Source organism: Mastigoproctus giganteus, chromosome 9, assembly GCF_048544385.1.
Source record: "Mastigoproctus giganteus isolate SK-2022 chromosome 9, ASM4854438v1, whole genome shotgun sequence".
NCBI classification, from domain to species: domain Eukaryota; kingdom Metazoa; phylum Arthropoda; class Arachnida; order Uropygi; family Thelyphonidae; genus Mastigoproctus; species Mastigoproctus giganteus.
The window spans coordinates 166,212,788-166,234,313 of record NC_143583.1 but is presented as its reverse complement, the minus strand read 5'-3'; the positions used below and the strand labels follow the sequence as shown (position 1 = coordinate 166,234,313).

Below are 21,526 nucleotides of genomic sequence, written 5' to 3'. Positions count from 1 at the left end.
CAGGTATTCTTGTAAGTAAATGAACAATCTGTGCAAGGTCATTAGTAATTGCAAAAGCCTCAGCATCTCAACCAGCTGAGTCGGTGTGACTAGAAAATGGAAGCAGCTGGAGTTGTGAACATTAAAATCACCAAGGAAAATTACCTCACTGTTAGGAAAGTTGGACTGGAGAAAGTCAAGTTGCAAAGAGAGGAAGTCAAAGAGCTCCAAGTGATTAGTGGAGTTGGGAGAACAGTAGAGACAACAGATGAATTTGACACAATGAGGTAGAGACAACATCTGAATTTGACACAATGAGGTAGAGACAACATCTGAATTTGACACAACTGCAATTGCAGCATGGATTTGTCAAGGGGCTGTCTTGTCTAACCAATCTGATAGGTTACTATGATGTACATAGTAACCTATCAGATTGGTTGAATACTGAATACAACAAATAATTTTGACATCATATACTTAGATTTCAATTCGGCTTTTGATACTGTTGCAGATAAAAGACTGCTGTACAAACTAGAGTAATGTGACATTAAGGGCAAGGTACTGCTATGGATAAAGTGGTGGTTAGGTGGAAGAAGCAAGTGAATGGATATCAATGGGCACTGCTCTTCTTGAACTAACATTAGAGTAATTCCCCAGGGTTTAGTGCTCGGTCCATTGTTGTTTTCAATAGTTATCAATGATACTGATGAAGGTATATAATACTTAATGTCTAAGTTTGCTGATGATATAAAGATTGGTGGGGGTGGTTAATGACAGTCATCAGAATGAGTTACTACAACAAGATCTGGGAAAAATAGGTGGACCGGCTGAGAAACAGCAGTTGAAGTTTATCATTGACAAATGCAAGTGTCTGCATATGGTTAGCAGGAACCCCAGAATAATTTATCAACTCTGTGGTGCTACACTCAGGGTAGTGGAGAATGAAAAAGATCTATGGGTAATTGTGCAGTCAGATATGAAATTCCCTGAGCATTGCAAAAATGTGCCAGAACAGCTCATGGGATTTGGTTAACGACGTACAGAAACTTTGCTAACATGGATAAGGAGTTGATTATCCCTTTGTATAAGACCAAGGTTAGGCTACATCTTAAATACTTTATACAGGTCTGGGGGCATCACTTTAGGAAGAATGTAGATCTGCTTCAATGGATACAGAAAAGGGCAGCCAGATTGGTGAAGAAAACAGAAGGGCCCTCTTACCGAGAAAGGCTTCAGTTCTGCAAATTGGAATGGCATCTTTAGCATCTTTAGTCTGTTCAACCAATCAACTACCTGCTGGCTAAAGGCAAATTTTGGCACATCTATTCTACAACTGTCTTTCCTCAATTTGAATCTGTGCCCCCTCAGGTTTTTAATCTGAGCAAGATCAAGAATCCCATCAGCTTTCAGCTTGCTCAACCCATTCAAGGCCTTATACACCTAAATCAGATCACCTCACAGGTACCTACTCTCCAGCACTGCAATTTGCAGAACTTAAGTCTTTCTTGGTAAGAGCACCCCCCTTTGTTCCCTTCACCAGTCTTGTTTCCCTTCTTTGTACTCACATTCTTGCAACTCCACATCTTTCCTAAAATGAGGCCTCCAGACCTGTACATACTCTAGGTGTGATCTGACCATTGCCTTGTATAAAGGGATAATCACCTCCCTGTCTCTGCTAGCAAAATTCCTATATATATCATTGATAAGACTCCATGACCTGCCCTGGCAGCCCATCTGCACTGCTCAGCGAACTTCATATTTCACTGCACAATTACCCCAAGGTTTTTTCACTTTCCACTTCCCTAGTGTAGTACCATACAGTTGGTACATTTCTCTTTGGTTATTGCTACCCATATGCGGTACTTTGCATTTGTCAATGTTAAACTTCAGTTGCCACTTCTCAGCCCATTTGCCCAACTTATCTAGATCCAGTTGGAGTAGCATACTCTTTTTACTGTTGTTAACAATCCTGCCATCTGCAAGCAATCATCTGCAAACTTGGACATTAAACCTGATATACCTTCATCAATATCATTGATAAATATACAAATTAACAATGGGTCCAATACCGAACTGCAGGGAACTACACTAATAACATTTGATTGCAAAGAGCAGTGTCCATTGATTACCACTCTCTGTCATCTCCCACTCAACCATTCCTTTATCCATTGTAGCAACTTTTCCTTAATGCCATACCTCTTCAATTTGTACAGCAGTCTTCCATGTGCCACAGTATCAAAAGCTTTCCTAAAATCCAAGTATATGATATCAAAATTATTTTTTGCATTCAGTTCCTTTGTGACCACATCATAGTATCCAATCAAATTGGTCAGACAACACCTCCCTTTAACAAACCCATGCTGTGTCTTAACTACAGTCTTGTCTAGATGATCCTGCAATGCTTCTTTAACCAGTGATTCTATTATTTTCCCCAGAACACAAGTTAAACTATCAGGTCTATAATTACTTGTGTCACCCTTTGATCCTCTTTTGTGAATTGGGATCACATTTGCACATCTCCAGTCCATTCTCCAGTCCAGTCCATCCAAGGAAGCTCTCATAAAATATGGCTAAGGGTTTGCTTACTTCCTTTGCTGCCTCTTTTAATATAACTGGATAGATCCCATCCACCCCAGGTGCCTTTTTTATGTTTAACTTCAACAATTTGTCCTCCACTTTGCTCTTAGTTATTACAAAATCACTTAACTCTCTGTTAGAGATTAATACACTTCTGGCACTCCTCTCATTGAATATATCTTCGTGTGTGAATATAGATGCAAAATACTCATTCAGTTTATCAGCTACTTTAGCACGATCATCAATAGTCAACCCATCTATGTTAAGTGGTCCAATCTGATTCATCCCTTTCTTTCTAGAGTTTAAATAAATAAAGAACTCTTTGCTATTTTTTTTTTTGCATCCTTTGCCAAGGATTTCTCGTAATCTGCTTTTGCCTGTCTAATCTCCTTTGTGACTTGATTACAGACTAGTTTATATCTGCCATAGGTTTCTGTGTAGCCCCTTTTAATTTATATGCATCCCATACATTTTTCTTTTCTGCTACGAGCTTCATTAGTTCATCTGACATCCATTTAGGCCTAAACCTTGAACAGTATTTCTTAGCTGGAATGAAAAGCCTAGTAGCCTCAAAAAATTAAGTAGGTGAAGGCTTCCCATTTAGAATTCAATGTTGGTAACATTATCAGTGGATCCCACTGTACAGAATTTATAAACTGTCTGAGACCCCTGTAGTCACCTTTATGAAAGTAAAAGCCATTCCCTTAAGCCTTGATGGTAGTTACATCTAAGTAATTCCCCCATCAGTACATAGTGATCACTGTCACCCAGTGGTTCCTTTATTTGCAAATTCTTAATGCATGAATAATCACTGCTGATAATGAGATCAAGAGTATTACTCCCTGTGGTTGCCTCTTGAACATGTTGCAGTAGAAAACAGTCGTCCAATAAATTCATCCATAAAAGTCTTGCTAGTGTGTGAGTGACCAACCCACCAGTTCCAGTCAATATCTGGAAAGTTAAAATCCTCCATTATAAGACATTCTGATTTACTGGCCCACTCTATTTCTCTGCACAATTGCTCATTATACTCATCAGATTCATTAGGCATATAACACACACCTACTCTCACTTTTTCCTTTCCCAGTGCTTATGTCACACTAAGCAGACTCAACATTGCATTGTCCACCAACATCAACTGGATGCACTTCCTTAGTCCCTTCCTGTCCTATCTATCCTATCTGTACACATTGTACTCCCCAAATTCCAATTCTGCACTGCTTATGTCTGTGTGACACCATGTCTCTGATATATCCCAACAATATCTGCCTTTGATGTATTGACTAGCACTTCAAGCTCATCAAATTTATTAACTATACTTCTAACATTGGTGTACATGCAAATATACATGTACCTGTTTCTACTCTTAGTTACCCTAACACAGCCCATTATTTATTTTTTCCACTATGATTCTGGCCATTCTGGAAGTCTACATTGTCTTTCTTTCCAGGCTCTGCTCATTTTAATAGAAGCAGTGCAAGAATCATGCAGCCACTGTTAACCTTTTATTCTGTGTATTTTCCAAGGTAGCAGTTTTCCAACCCACCTAACACTGCCTTGATAGCATTAGCTATCGTGGCTGTTAACAACTACACACACCATGATGAGAAAAATTTTAATATAATATATGCCCCGGAGAGATTGTGCATTGCACAATCTCTCCGGGGCTGAATTGATTGACTCCCTCATATTGTGTCTGGACTGAACTGCAGATAGTTTCAAATTCAATCCTAAGTCACACCTTTTTCCTAATATTGCCCTGAACTTGGTAAGTAAGTACAGGGCAATCTCCTACTCTTAATATCATTAGTGACAATGTGTAGAACAATATCACTTTTCTGCCATTAAAAATGATATCTGCTGTACATCATCTACTTTTGCCCCTGGCAGACATATCCTGTTCCTATTCCACCTATCCTTCTTGCACAACACACTTCCCTGACAATAGTGTCACCAATAATTACGACCTCCTGTGGCATTCTGCTTTGGAGATTGTCATTTTGTTGTCTGATGCACATGTGTGAGCTCAGGCATTGAGTTGGGCAGCTGAGAGCTTTATGGGGGGCCCATCTAATTCCTTTGAGGGTATCTATCCTCATTCTATCCCCCATTCTAATTCCTTTGAGGTATCTATCCTCATTCTATCCCCCATTCTAATTCCTTTGAGGGTATCTATCCTCATTCTATCCCCCCATTCTAATTCCTTTGAGGGTATCTATCCTCATTCTATCCCCCATTCTAATTCCTTTGAGGGTATCTATCCTCATATTCAAACTCTCGTAAATGATCATCAGAATGCTGAGTCAGTGGCTAATTTATTCACATTCCCTGCACCTAGCATACACAAAGAAATTCCTCTTGGCTGGATCATGTACTGTTCCAGAAAAATCTGCAAACATTTCATAAATTGCACATTTTGTTAGGCTCTGATATTTGGAGAATTTCCTCTTTCAGTTCTACCTGAGCGACAGCACTTCCAACCACTTTATGCCCATTGATTTGTTGCTCTAGTTTATGGCATGATTCCCATTTAAATACAATTTAATTGATTAACAATGAAAATTAGTAAAATTAATAAACTGAATTGAGTAATAGACAATACTGCATTAAACTAATGGATTCCTAAACGCAATGATATGTATTGTGCTATCAAGTTTTACATTATACCTTATACTATCAAGTTCATTATATATATGTTATGCTATACTGTAGATCGCAGTGTCATATTAGTTATATGCTTACTAAAAAGTAAAATCCTTAGCTAAACAAAAAAAAAAAATGTGTGCCCAAGAAGTGATTAGAACCTTTGGGCTACTTATTTTTACTATTACACTGCACTATTCGTTATGTGCTATGATATCTGTGGCAAAACCAATACAGTAGAGGTACAAATAATGAATCATAACTTACAAAATCACTAGGTAAATTTGAAAATAGCTGAGGAATGTGACTAAGACTATTTACACTATTTGGAAAACACAATTTAATATATTAATTAATGAAAAAGATGGTAACAATTTCCAAAAAACTTATTGTTTCATGAGCTTAAAATTCTGCATCTTGGCGTGTATGGATGAGAAGAATGAAAATTGTCTTGGAGGGCCGTCTTCAGACTGAAATTATTAGTAAGTGGATGGGTGAAATAAGGGGTTTTTTTTTTGGCTGATGCTATATAAGCTTGCTTTCTTGCATCATGTGCAATTATCAAACCTTTCAAAAATTAATGCAGCCCATGCCCAAACGTAGCTTTAAAAGTGACAGCTGTGTCACTTTTGGATCCATCACTATATTTGCAAAGTTTGGGCATGGGCTGCATTAATTTTTGAAAGGTTTGATAATTGCCATAGTATGATAACAATGTTAACATTGTTGTCAGTATGACAACAGCACAGTTTTGGGTATGACAACAATGTCATATCCAAAACTATGTTGTAGCAGTCAGAATATGTGTTGTGATATGATGTGTGGCATCGTCAATGGATTGGTAGCTTAGAAATTATTGGATGGTGGTCACTGCTTAGCAGGTTGTCCAGAGTTGACCAGTGGATGAGTGCAAACAATGTTGGAAAGCAGATTTTCAGGTGTATGGCTGTAGTTGTTCTAGTGGAGAAATGAATGTAAGTATCAGCATCAGTATTCAACAAAGTTAGAACTAGGGTTGCAAGGTCCTACGTTTTTCTCATAAGCTTTACATTTATTTAATTTATTTTATTGTTTATGTTTTTAATTTGCCTGTAAGTATGTTTCTTCCTTTTTCTTTTTATGATGAAAATCATGTTTTAAACGTCCCACTAGATATAGTTAAACGTTGGTTGCTAACACAACCATCATATGATGCTGCAACTATTCAAAATCTGTTGGCAGCAAAATTTTTTCAACAGTTGCCTACCATGAGAAAGGAGGAAGAAGCTATGGAATATATTGTTCTTTCACTTTCATTGTCCATCGTGTGGGAGAAGGATGCAATGTAGTTTATCACGTGTTGAAATGTGAAGTTGTTAATAAGTTATAGTAAGGAATATTGAACTTTATAGAAATTTAATGTACATTGTGCGCTATTATTGGTATTTTTAAATATAAAAACACATGCACATTATTTCTTCTTAATAGTTCTTTCTTTCTCAAGTTGAGAGCAAGATCCTTGGGCTTTCGATTATTTGTTGATGAGGTAAGATTAACAAATTATTATATACTGTTAATTTAATTCTCTCGACATTTGAAATAAATTGTTAAGCTGACAGGACAACATTTGATATTTGTGCAACTTTTACTATTAAAAATTTTTTTTTTATTATTATTGTTAATTATTTTCTAATATTCCAAAGAATAGGCGCACTATAGCCATAGCAGCTAATGCGCCAATAAACAACCATACCACACACAAACACATCATTATTATTTTCAGATTGCCATTGAATGATTTTTCGATCTCAGTTCACGATCCCAGACTGCACGATCCCAGTTCCAATAGTATTAGGAATTTGCCTTTGCCAGAAACAAGTGGCAACCTCGAATGGGACCCACACTACTGGTAATAATGTCTGGCAGTGTACAGCACCTTGCTTTTCTAATCGCAAGGGTTGCAGTACTGACGCTCGTAGCACATCCAACCGAGATTCGAATAGGCTGGCCAAATATAATATTACACCTGTTCCTACATGAGAGAAGATCTTTATTTCCAGAATAGGCCCTGCAACGCAGCCCAGTAACATTAAAGTGTAAAACTGAGTTTGGATTAACAGTGGAAGTTAAACAATTAAAGACGAGGCATCCTGCTTACGCCTCATTTGTCGTCACGTGCCCAATGGGACAGTCCTCGTTACTACTGAATTTTCAGGACTGGCCGGCAGGATCACTGGTCAAACCATACAGGGATAGATGGATGATAAGATCAAATAGCCCTTCTGAAACGTCACAGTAGCAATCAAATCCTCCCCATTCTCTGAGACGGGACTGGCAGCCTACGGTGTTTTTACCAGAACGTTTGAAGCATTTCCAACAAGCTTCCCATGCTACAAACCTGCATGATGATAACTGACTTTGACTACATTTGCCTTGTTGAAACATGGTTATGCAATAACAGACAACTGGATACGCTTGGATACAAATGTACTGGCACTGAAAGAACTGAAAAACGGGGTTGAGAAACCATGATCCTGTATAAAGATGAATATCAGTCTTCAAAGGAACACCTCTCCAAATCAGATAACTTTGAAGCCACCTGTGCTACCTTTTTTCAATGGGAAAATAAAATTACAAATCTGCCTTATATACCTGCCTCCTGAGCACACCAGAGATTCCAGAAATGAACTCCTTGCATGGCTTACCATTAACCTCAATCCAGCTGTAGACATGATCCTTTTAGGAGATGTTAACATGCCAATTCCAAAACATACCGACGCAAAAAGAAATCAAGGGTTGCACAACTAAATCTGAAACAGCTGGCTACTCCAGCAACTAGAGGGAATCAGTGGTTAGATGTTGTCTATTACAATACACTCAGCATTAGATTAGCAGATAACTTGTTTCGTTTAAGTCAGACCACAATCGAATAGCTGTAGAGACCACACTCAATGTTGCTGGAACCAATCAGAGGGATGGCGGAAATTTTAATGGCATGCACAGAATGACCTTTTCTTTAAAATACATCAAGCCAAACATCATTCTCAAAGAACTTCGAGAATACAAATGGCAAGAACTAAGCAAGAAGTCGGCAGAGGAAGCACTCCAGCTACTGGCCTTCAAGCTCACAAAAATTGCCTATGAAGGAGCATCGAAGGTCATAAGGATAACCAGGAAATCCAAAAACTGGTTTAATCCACAGATAAAATATGTCTTTCGTAAAAAGCAAAGCCTTTACAGGAAGTGGCTGAAGACAGGACATCCTAATGACCACATTCTGTATAAAAAAGAGTGCTCACTTTATAAAGCTGAAAAGACAAGCACATTACACAGATGTACTATCAAAGCTCAAACAGGGAAAAAGGATTGTTCGGGATAATAGAAAAAAAGGTCTCATGACTGCCGAGGTATTTACTGAATGGTCCAAGAAGGCATTTGAACCTCCCGCACCCAACCAATTAGCAACAGAAGAACACAGGAAGAGAATAACTGATCTCCTTCACCGAATAATAGAAAAAGATGAATCCATTTCAAACTTACTAAGAAAGATACCTCTAACAACCATCACAATTACCAAAGAAAACCTCATGAAAGTCATAAATGAACTTCCTAATAAAGCAATTGCTGGTCCTGATAACTTCCCTCTTTTCATGGCAAAATACATTATTGAGGAGTTGCATCACACTTTCAATCAAATCATTCAAAAAGGTACTCTCCCCAGTATATGGAACAGCTACATAGTCAGGCCCATTCCCAAAATAAAGAAACCAAAAAACATCAAAGACTATAGACCCATAGCCAAAAGTTGCACCATCTTGAAAATTTTTGAGAAGACCCTTCTCTCAGCCCTCACCCAACACTGCTTCAGGCATCGTCCTCTGCACCTACACTAAGTCTTATCTGGAAGATCAACCATCACAAATCTCCTTGAGACCCTTTTCCGGATGCAGAAAGCTCTCAACAGTAAGGAACAGCTCGATATTATCTTCCTAGACATATCTGCAGCTTTTGACAATATCTTGATAACGGCTCTGGAACAAATTTTATCTTTCTACTTCAAAATACAAGGCAATCTCTTGAAGATTTTATGTAGCATTCTGAAAGAAAGATGCCTCATAATCCGTAATGATGGTTTTATTGCCCATTACTCCATTTCACAGGGAGTGCCGCAGGGAGGCATTCTCTCCTCACTGTTAATTGCTGCAGCTCTGGAACCATTTTTGCATCCCATAAAGACAACTTTATTACATATGCTGATGACCTGAAATTCTTGGTCAAATCTAAAGATCTACAACAAGTTAAGCAAACAAATCAACAAGCCAATAACACAATAAATGAACTGGAGCATTATCTCGATTATATTGGACTATGTTTAAACCCAAGCAAATCCGCCCAGATGACAATTACAAAGAAAGAAAGCAGGAACAATATCTCTATGCTGGTAAGCGGATGCGAAGTTCCAAAGGTTAAATTGCAAGTAGACCTTGGCCTAAAATGGGATGAGGGACTAACATTCTCCGAGCACTTTTGATTACATCAAAGCTAAAACATATGCAGCGCTCTGGGCTGCCAAACAGGAGTTAACTGGCATTAGAAACCCAGATCTTGTTAAAAAGTATATCTTGAAATGTATACTTCCCATCCCACTGTATGCGTCACAGATTTGGTCCTCTATCCCACCAAGCAACCTGAAAGCATTCCTTAGTATTGAATACTGCCTCTTGAGATAGCTGAACAGGCTCTCGAACCACCCATTTACTATCTCTAGAGCCATCCTACTTTCCAATCTCAGCATTCCTCCCTGGAAACAGACAATCAACACAAGAAATATTTTCACATTAGCCCAACTGCTAACAGGAAGATTAGACGCTCCCAGTATTGACGGCTTGTTTCACTCTTGTCGAGAAGCCACCAGAATTACTGAAACAAGACATCCTCTTCAAAGCAACTTAAAAAACCTGGACAGCCTAAGTCGCTTTTTTCCAGCAAACACAATAGAACTCTTCAATCAACTAAGAATTGAACCGGAAAAGCTCTATAACGAAAAAGCCTACAAATTGCAAGTCTTTGCCGACTCCTATCGTCTCCTGTAACTAGTGCACAGTCACTTGGCTCAAAAAACTATATATTCTCGGTACTCTAGGTACCAACCTAAGATGATGTCAAAATTTTAAATATTCTATGATGTTCAAAGATGCCAAAAATGTAAATATTCTATTATAAAATCATAATTACTCATGTATTCCAAAATTCTGTATTCAACCTTATAGGGTGAACATCCCATGAATTTTGTAACCTTTTGCTCATGGGTCCGCTTCGCACCTTAGAATGTAACTCTCACCCTTCTAGCCAATGACTGTCCTAGGGGTGTGTCTTCAACAGAGAAATAAATTGATGATAATAATAATAATAATAATCGTTTGAAAGTGACCAAATATTTAGAACTTCTAGCATCTGATAGTGCTAGCAGTCTTATATGGCAAATAAGATAACCAGCTTTAACACCGGAAGGCAAATTTGGTTTACCAAACATAAGGATGATATTCCATGCGGGAAGAAGCTCACCATCTTTTCTGATCATAATATTCTTGGCTTGCATGACTTTTCGATCTTTTAACTCTTGGTCCAGTTCATCCTCTGTGACATTCATCAAATTCCACTCTGCAGTTACCCCTTTGGAGGTATTTAGTGTGCATGTGATAATTTGCAGGAGTATACTACCTAAGGATGAGAATTTCAGCAGACTCTCAGATTGCTTATGACTTTTTTGGTGAACCATTTTTGGTGAACCTGCTGTGTTTTCTAAACATTTCTGTATGAAGCATTGGGACAAAGTACTCACACATTTTTTTAAAAGGCAGTGGAAAATAAAGAAAGATGGGAACTCCTGCTGCTCTGTGTCAGAATGCAATCTTTTCCACTGTGATGTGCTATGGTCATTTTTGTTTAGAGTATGATGAGTGTCAAGGCTTAATTGGAGGGTACTTGTCAAATTCCATGTTTTTATGGCTAAGGGTTTGCTTACTTCCTTTGCTGCCTCCCTTAATTGATTGAAATAGACACCATCCACCCCAGGTGCCTTTCTTATGTTTAATTTCAACAATTTCTCTTCCACCTTCCTCTAAGTTATCACAAAATCATTCAGCTCACTGTAAGAGTTTAATAAACTTCTGGCATCTCCAGAATTATAAAATAACAGTCATCAAGTTGATTCAGAAAATTTATTCCATAGGTCAAGTTTCCAGTTAATAATTTTTAATCAATGAGCGGTGAAGGCACTCAGACTTATTTGCACATTCAGTTTGCATACAGAGACTTATCATACTCATCATTATCATATAAATCATATAAACTCTAACTCGGCTTTCCTTTAAAAACACACTGCAGCCATTATCAAACCCACTGCAGAATGGAAGCCTCCTCAACAGAGGGAAATGGACCATAATCTGCCCTGCTGGTCCAGTGCGGGTTGGCAGATCGACTGTATTTATCAGTCAGGGGCTTGAACCCCAGTCTACTCAAAGAGCGTGTGCTACTGCACTCCCACTCCCGACCACTCAGCTACGAACGAGGGCCTTTACTACTCGGTATCTCATACCAGACTATAATCTTGTCACATTTAGGTGGTTTTCTAACAGAATAATAACCCCACTACCATTCTCTCTCTCTCTGTTCTTCCTAAGCACATTATTCATTCCAAAATGAAACTCAGCAATTTGTATATCACAATGTTGTTGTTGTTATTTGGTTTTTGGAGCATTAGCAACTAAGGCCATATTGCTCCGGGATATGCGGTGGTCATTCCCTGATCTTTCCGCATCCTCCGTATTTGGTGGTGATGGGCTCGAACCCTGGTCTAATCAAGAAGCGTGTGCTACGCACTGCTGCTCCTTCCCACCTGGCTACGGAGGTGCCTGTATATCAAAATGACACCAAGTCTTAGATAACCCTATTATATCAACATTTGCAGACCTAGCCAGTAGCTCAAATTGAGCTAATGTATTGACAACATTCCTAACATTACTATATAAAAGTTTTAGATGGCACCTCCGTAGCCAGGAGCAGCAGTGCGTAGCACACGCTTCTTGATTAGACCAGAGTTCGAGCCCGTGACCACCAAATACGGAGGATGCAGAAAGGTCAGGGAATGACCACCGCATATCCCCAGAGCAATATGGCCTTAATTGCTAATGCTCCTAAAAACCAAATAACAACAACAAGTTTTAGATCTGTATTTTCTTACTAAACACTTCTCTGATGCATCATTTATAATAATTATTATTATTATTATTAGCCATATGGTGCAAGGAAGCCTGAGGCTTATGCTGCACAAGCCAAAAAAAATAAAAAATAAAAAATTCCACGAGTTACTCTGAGAGAGAGAGAGAGAGAGAGAACCAGAAAGGAATCACCAAGAAAGAGAAGAATGATGATATCCAGCTCCGGACCTTGGGTGTGCCAAGCCCATACTCACCAGATGTAAGCCCCTGGGGATGTTATTGAAGCATGTTGAACCATAACCAGCCCATTACATTAATTTTTTTATTTAATCTGTTACACTTGATCTTCATGTGTTCATTTCATTAATCATTCATTCCTCATTGTTATAGCCATGTATAACAATGTAGGTAGTGTGTGACACTACTTCCACTACAGCAACATAGATTCTTTTTTTATGTTTTGCATCTTTTATTTTATTTATATATATTTTTAGTATTTTTATTTATTTATATTTTTTTTATGTAATTTGTATTTTTCCTACACAGAATCTTATGTAGGCTTCAGCACATGTCATCCAATCAGATGACCACATCATACTTGTTGCATATATCCAAAACCAAAAAAACTGATATATTTATTTATTTTTTATTTACAATAATTGAGATGATTTAATTGACATTTATATTACTAGTAGAATTTCTCTGCAAATATTTGAATTATTGTGTAAATCTGAGAAAAATCATTGTCAATACAGAAAAAGAGAAATAATGTTGAGATAAATCATTGTTGAGCATCCATCAATTAATAGATAAGTAATGTCATAGCCACCTGTACAGTTACCAACTTATCAAGATACAGTCTGTGGCTTGTTAGGGTACATCCATTTTTTGTAGATGACTGTTAAGAATGACTACCCTTATAACCAAATTCTGGTTAAAAAATATTTAATCTGGAAGAATAATGATAATTTATTTATGATAAGTATGATCAAATTATTTAAAACATTCCCAAAAATAACCCCATGTCTATATGGGAAGGGATAGCAGTTAAAATGTTGGAAGAACTTTTAAATGCTAGGATTATTATTATATTTTTATTATGTTAGACATAAAGGACCAGCTATATTTGAAATGAAAGTATAATAATAGCACTGAAAATAAAAGCAAGCATTCAAAATGTGAAATTAATCTAATTAATTTTTTTTATGTGAAACTAACATTTGCTTACCTGCATACCAATAATGGCATAGATAAAAAACAGCATAGCTATAAGAAGACATACATAAGGTAAAGCCTAAAAAATAAAAATAAAATAAGTTTTTTTTTTAATAATCAAAAATGTGCATATAGAGATTTATTTGCAAAAAATTACGGGAAAATAATTAAATACAATCATTTTTTCCATATTTTTCAGGAGAGCCAAATATAGGATTATCAAGAAAAGATATAACAGATTTTAATACCTGTATTTTTTGATATATTGGAGTGGTAGTATTAGTAATAGTATCTGTCACATATGGCCTCTGTAGCTGAGTGGTCAGGAGTGGGAATGCGACAGCACACACTCTTTGAGTAGCCCATGACTGCTAAATACGGTCGATCTGTCAATCTGCACTGGACTAGCATGGCAGATTATGGTCCATTTTCCTCAACATAAATTGTTGAGGATTTCCATTCTGCAGTGGATTGATAATGGCTTGCAGTTCACCTTTTTTTTTTTTTTTATCTGTCATATAGTGCGAGGAAGCCACAGGTTTTTTGCTAAAAAAAAAACACCAACCAAGTAGATAAGAAAACACAAATTACAGTGGACCCCTGCTTTATGATTGGTTCACTGTATGATCAAATCACTTTACAATGGACTTGCCATAATAAAATACCATTCATTATACAATATGTAGCAAGCACCGGTCATTGTGATCACGTTTGCGAATTAAACTTTAATTCTATTAAACGGCAATTCTAACAAATGAAAATAGGAGAAATATTATACACAGGCTATAAAAGTAAAGATAGAAAGCACAAATTTACACTTTATTACCTTACAAATTAACAAAATTATATGTGAAAATCAGAAGAATATTTACCACAGGTTAGCAAAATAAAAATAAATTTACGCTTAGCTTAATTAATACTGTAATGTACATACTAGCTAATTGATATTTCTGTCCACTGACTCTTTTTTTTTGGATTGTAAAATATAAAACAGTAAAAAAGATAAGCAATCAATAACAAAGAACATGCCATGCATAAATTGCAACTAACACAATACGTGCAAGTTAGATATGGAGTAACAATTTTACATAGTTTAAAAAATAGGAATGAAGAGAGATTCTGAAAATTTATTTGTTTTTTTATATGATTGAAGATTTCATGGAAAGGGAAGCACATTTTGCCATAATAATGTAAAAACCCACAAAACTCCAGCTATCGGTATTATCACAAATTATTATTACTACCTATTTATAATAGACTATACTAAGAGAAAAGTCCAATTAACCGGAAACTGCAAATTGTTTCTATTGTTTTATGGTAGTGACTCTAGAAATATGCTTAAGAAAAATATCACAAAGATGTTCAAGATTTATTCTTATAACCAAACATACAATAATGATGAAAGTGTAATGCATTTTAATGATTTGAATTGGTTTTTTGAAATTTGATTCTATAAAGCAGCAGATTCCACTAACTAGTGATCATGTTAACTGGTGCCAATTATTTAACCTTATGATGAGCTTACAATTGTCTCCAACCAGACTACATGGTCCTTCCTCTCAGCCAATAGCAGAGTTTGTAAATGTGTTGGCTGCATGTTTTGTTTTTGCATCCTTTAGTTGAGGTCATTTTCTGTGTTGTGCTTATTTGACATAAATTTACTGTATTGAATTTGTGAATGTACTACATTGTGTAAACTGATAATATGGCCACTAAAGAGTGCAGTAAGAGAAAATTTCAAGTTTCAAGGTCTTGGAATGAATTACCAAAAAAACGTGTACTGGGTTCACATTATGATATTTCCACCGTACAATGGTGTCACTGGAATGGATTAATATTGTAAAGCGGGGGTCCACTGTATATGCTTTCCTCCTCACACAGGTAAGTATCCAGTTGACCTTTGAATTTATTCTAACTGTCAGCCTCAACTACTTGCAAGGGCAACTTGTTCCAGCTATCAGCAACTCACTGGCTATAAGAAAACTTCCTGCAATCTAATATAAATTGCATCCTCAAGCCATGTAATTTGATTTTATGACCGCTAGTTCTGGAATTGCTTAGAACATAGTGTTAACTGGAATGCAACTCTAGGGGTTCCCCCCAACTCCAATAGTTCCTTAGAAGAGTGAGAATTCCACCTTCATTCATTTTGCTAATCCCTCTCAGAGCCTTATAAACCTCAATCAGTTCAATCAACCTCAATCAACCAGGCACCTTTAAGGTGCCTGGTTGCCAAGCTCTGTAGCCCACATATACAGAGTCTTTCCTCATATGGTCATCCTTCTGCTGGTCTCATCATTCGAGATGCATGTCTTTGAGCCCTTTCAAGAAGCTCAATGACTTTTTTCAGATGAGGTCTCCATACTTGAACACAGTATTCTAAATGCGGTCTTACAATTTCCTTATACAGTGGGATTATGACTTTCCTATCTCTACAGGATAGCATTTGATAAATCATCGATAGGCTTTCCTGGCTGCCTCTTTACACTATTCAGAAAACTTCATATCTGCTTGTGTTGTAACTCCCAGATCCCTATCCTCCTCCCCTGTTTTTAATTCAACCCCCACTAAGTGTATAGTTTATTTGTGGATTGCTATTCACCAAGTGTAAGACCTTGCATTTTTAGCATTAAAACATACCTGCCACTTCTCTGACCATCTTTGAAGTCTATTCAAGTCATCCTGAAGGAGCACTGCTTGCACTGATCATTAATGACTCTGCTGCTGTTGTTATTGTTGTTATTTGGTTTTTAGAGCATTAGCAACTAAGGCCATATTGCTCCAGGGATATGCGGTGGTCATTCCCTGACCTTTCTGCATCCTCCGTATTTGATGGTCATGGGCTCAAACCCCAGTCTAATCAAGAAGTGTGTGCTACGCACTGCTGCTCCTGCCCACCTGGCTAAGGAGGTGCCTAATGACTCTGCCAATCTTTACATCATCTACGAATTTTGACATCACGCATTCTATCCCTTCGTCAATGTCATTTATGAAAATGAGAAACAACTGTGGTCCAAGGACTGATCCTTGAGGAATCCCACTCTTGACATTACACCAATCTGAAAAATATCAATTAATCACAACCCTCTTTGGCCATGCAGCCAAGCAGCAATCCATCTTAGAATCTTACAAGTAATCCCAACCCGTTCAAGTCTATACAGTGACCTCTCTTGAGGGACTGAGTCAAATGCTTTGCTAAAATCCAAAAAAAACTATGTTGAAATTATTCCTTAAATCCAGCTCATGAGTAAACTGTGTCAAAATAGGCTACTATGTAGTTAAGCATGGTTTACTCTTAACAAAACCATGTTATGTGTCCTTCAGAATGCCATATCTCTCTAAATGTCCCTGGATTGAACTCTAAACCATTGCCTATAAGATTTTTTGCTGAAGTCAGACTAACCGGTATAGTTTCCAACTTCACTCTTAGACCTGCTTTATGTATTGGCAATAAATTGGCACTTCTCCGATCCAAAGGAATCACCCCTCAGCCCAAAGATGTTTTCATAATTAACCTCAATGATTCAATACATGCCCTCATACTCTCTCTCGCTCTCAAAACTACAGTGCCATCATTTCCAGGAGCCTTTCATGCCTATAGGCTTAAAAGTTTTTCTAATAAACATTCATTTGTAATTAGAAATATGTCATTAATTTCATATGGCTCAGCCTCACTCACATAGCCTCTTCTCAGCATGGAGGGCATTCATCAGTAAAGACAGATGCAAGGTACCTGTTCAATTCATCTGCAAAATCAGCTGGTTTGTCTAAGACTTTCCCACACCCAGTGTAAAGGTCCAATTTGATTCACTTTTTTCTTCCTTGTATTCACGTACACGAAAAATTCTTTGTCCCAATTTTTGCTCCCTTAGCCAATGTTTTCTCATATGCAGCCTTGTTCTCCTTGACTTTATTTGAGGTACTATTACATATCAGCTTGTACCTGTTGTGGGCTTCAGTAATTTTCATAACTCTGTAAATGTCACATGCTATCTTTTTCTGTTCTATTTGACCAACCAGCTCTGCAGTAACCGTTCTGGCATCCACCTCCTGCAACATTTTTGTTAAGGTATACATGCATTCGTGGCTTGTGTGACTTTTGCTTTAAACATATTCCATAATTCAGATCTATTTGCCATCCCTTGGCAATCCACACAGTTCACAAATGCTCACTGACAACTCTGGCAGTGAGCTAGATGATTTTTTAATAACTGAGAGGAAGGTGGAGGAGAAATTATTGAAGGTAAACATAAAAAAGGCACCTGGGGTGGATGGGATCTATCCAGTTATATTAAAGGAGGCAGCAAAGGAAGTAAGCAAACCCTTAGCCATAATTATGAGAGCTTCTTTGGACTCACGGGAGGTACCTATGGACTGGAGATGTGCAAATGTGACCCCAATTCACAAAGGAGGATCAAAGGGCGACACAAGTTGTTGTTCATGTTTTTATTTGGTTTTTAGGAGCATTAGCAACTAAGGCCATATTGCTCTGGGGATATGTGGTGGTCATTCCCTGACCTTTCCGCATCCTCTGTATTTGGTAGTCACAGGCTCGAATCCCGGTCTAATCAAGAAGTGTCTGCTATGCACTACTGCTCCTGTCCACCTGGCTACGGTGGCACTGGCGACACAAGTAATTATAGACCTGTTAGTTTAACTTCTGTTCCAGGGAAATTACTGGAGGCACTGGTTAAAGAAGCACTGCAGGATCATCTAGACAAGACTTCAGTTATAGCTCGGACACAGCATGGGTTTGTTCAGGGAAAGTCTTGCCTGACAAATTTGATTGGATACTATGATGTGGTCACAAAGGAACTGGCTGCAGGAAACTTTGATATCATATATTTGGATCTTAGAAAGGTTTTTGATACTGTTGCACATGGAAGACTGCTGAATAAATTGGAGCAGTGTGGCACTAGAGGCAAATCGTTGCTATGGATAAAGGGATAGTTGAGTGGAAGAAGAAGACAGAGAGTGGTAATCAATGGTCACTGCTCATTGTGGACTAATGTTATTAGTGGAGTACCTCAAGGTTCATTGCTTGTTTTCTGTATTTATAAATGATATTGATGATGGTATATCAAGCTTAATGTCCAAGTTTGCGGATGATATGAAGGTTGGCAGAGTTGTTAAGGACAGTAATGACAGTATGCTGCTGCAACAGGATCTAAAAAAGTTGAGCAGGTGGGCTGAGAGGTGGCAAATGAAGTTTAACATTGACAAATGTAAAGTACTACATATGGGAAGCAGTAACCCCAGAGTTTGTTTGTTTGTTTGTTATTTAGGAGCATTAGCAACTAAGGCCATATTGCTCCGGGATATGCAGTGGTCATTTCCTGACCTTTCCGCATCTTCCGTATTTGGTGGTGACGGGCTCGAACCCCGGTCTAATCAAGAAGCATGTGCTACGCACTGCTGCTCCTTCACACCTGGCTACGAAGGCGCCAACCCCAGAGTAATGTATCAACTCTGTGGTACTACACTGACAGTGGTAGAGAACGAAATGGACCTGGGAGTAAATGTGCAGTCAGATATGAAGTTTTCTGAGCATGCAGACAGGCTGCCAGGGCATGTCATTGGGTTTTGTCAATGATATATAGGAATTTTGCTAGCAGGGACAGGGAGTGATTATTGCATTATACAAGGCAGTGGTCAGGCCACACCTAGAATGCTGTGTACAGGTCTTCCATTTTAGGAAGGATGTAGAGTTGCTAGAATGAATCCAAAGAAGGGCAACAAGATTGGTGAGGGGAACAAAGGGGTGCTCTTACCAATAAATGCTTTTGTTCTGCAAATTGCAGTGCCTGGAGAGTAGGCTACTGCTAGGTGATCTGATTGAGGTGAAGAAGGTTTGTGGGGTGTATGAGTTGAGCATGCTGAATTCTGATGGGATTCTTCCACTTGTTCAGATTACGAACCTAAAGGAGCATAAATTCAAATTGAGGAAAGACAGATTTAGAATAGATGGGTGGAAATTTGCCTTTACCCAGCGGGTGGTTAATTGCTGAACAAACTTCCATCTGTCATTGTGGAAGTTGATAGGTTAAATAAATTTAAGGAGGAACTGGATAAACATTTAGAGGGATTTGTTTTGTAAATTTTTTTTTTTTTTTTTTGGCTGATGCTGCATAAGCTCATACATTGCTTTCTTGCATCACATGCCACTACTACTACTACTACTCATTTACCACTACTACTACTTCCACTCATCTATTCTGCAACTATTTTTCAATTTGAATTTATGCCTCCTTGTATGCATAGTCTGAGCAAAAGGAAGAATCCCATCCATTCAAATCCTTAAACACCTCAAATCAGATTCCCTTGCAGGTGCCAGTCTCCAGATGGTGCAAAATGCAGATTAGCCTTTCTTGGTAAGAGCCTCCCACTGTTCCCCCCCCCACCAATTTTGTTGCCCTTCTCTGTACCAGCTCCACATCCTCACACAAATGGGGCCTCTAGACTGTATGTGCAGTAATCAAGGTTGGCCTCCTGACCATTCCTTATACAATGGAATAAGCAATTCCCTATCCCTACTAGCAAAATTCCTGTATATCATTGAGAAAACCCCATTTGCTATACTGGCAGCCTGTCTGCACTACTCAGAGAACTTCATATCTGACTGCACAATTATCTACAAATCTTCATTTTCTACTTTTTTTTTTTTTTTTTTTTTGTAGTTGTTGGCGCATAGTCTTCTGTGGCCATAATGCACCTCCCAAGGTTTTTGCAGTACTTTGATCCAAGCCCGAGGCGGGAATCAAACCCGTGACCTTTGGGTTGCCAGGCAGGCACTTTACCCACCTGGCTAGCCTGGTCGGCCCATTTTCCACTACCCTGGGTGTGGTACCACACAGTCGGTATATTAATCTGGGATTACTGCTAATCACATGCAGTGCTTTGCATTTGTCAACATTAAACCTCAACTGCCAATTTTCAGCACAACTGCCAAGTTGGGAAGAGAAATATTTTTTTTAGATTTTGTTGCAGCAGCATACTCGTTATTTTAATTAACTATTCTGACAACCATTATATTATCTGCAAACTGAAATATCAATAATACTAATATACATTCCTCAATATCATTAATTAATACAGAAAACCACTATAGGCCCAGCACCAAACCCCAGTGGACTCAACTAAATACATTAGTGCACAAATAACAGTGTCCACTGATAACAAGTCTCTGTCTTCTCCCACTCAACCACCCCTATATACATAGCAGTAACTTGCACGTAATGCCACACTGTTCCAATTAGTACCACAGTCTATCAGGAAAACAGTATCAAAAGCTTTCCTGAAATCCAAGTATTTGATATCAAAATTATTATTGTTCTTACTCTTAGTTACCCTAACTTAGTTATTCCCTATTCTTTGAGTACAGGAACAAATTATTTATAGTCTTAGGAAATATCTGAAATGATTGTCACAACAGATTAGTTTAGGACAAACATTCACTATATGTACTGTTTGACAAGACTTGAAACTGTTTCCTTACAAAATGCAGATGCAATGCCCGCGTAACGTTGACAGTGAGAGGCGATTCATTTTATCAATATTTGAAAAGCAACACAACAGTTATATAGTTTCCCAGTGAAGCACATTTCCACTTTAGCGGCTACTCCAATAAACAGAATATGTATGTATGGGGCAGTGAGGACCCTAAAGTGATTAAGATGATCTCTCCGCATCCTGGAAAATGTATGGTGTGGTACATGCTTTCGTCAGGTAGAATTGTTGGTTACCAGCATTCTTGGATGACAGTTATGTAAATTGCTATCTGAAACTACTTCAAGATATCACATTATTTGAACTTTTTAAGTTATGGAATTTTTCCAACAAATGGGACAACATCACATATGGTGAATGCAGCTCTTCATACTTGGAAGGAAAATTTTAATGACAGGTGTATCTCT

The 21,526-nt window shown here is 37.9% G+C and overlaps 1 protein-coding gene across 1 annotated transcript in view; it reads right to left on the bottom strand.

Moving 5' to 3' along the window:
- The window catches only part of LOC150080869 (voltage-dependent calcium channel type A subunit alpha-1-like), a 1,489,217-nt gene that overhangs the window by 356,007 nt on the left and 1,111,684 nt on the right, over positions 1 to 21,526 (bottom strand). The window contains exon 33 of the mRNA XM_090381686.1: positions 13,627 to 13,692. Within this exon, the coding sequence (XP_090237812.1) occupies positions 13,627 to 13,692 (66 nt within the window). The remainder of the gene's footprint in view (positions 1 to 13,626; positions 13,693 to 21,526) is intronic.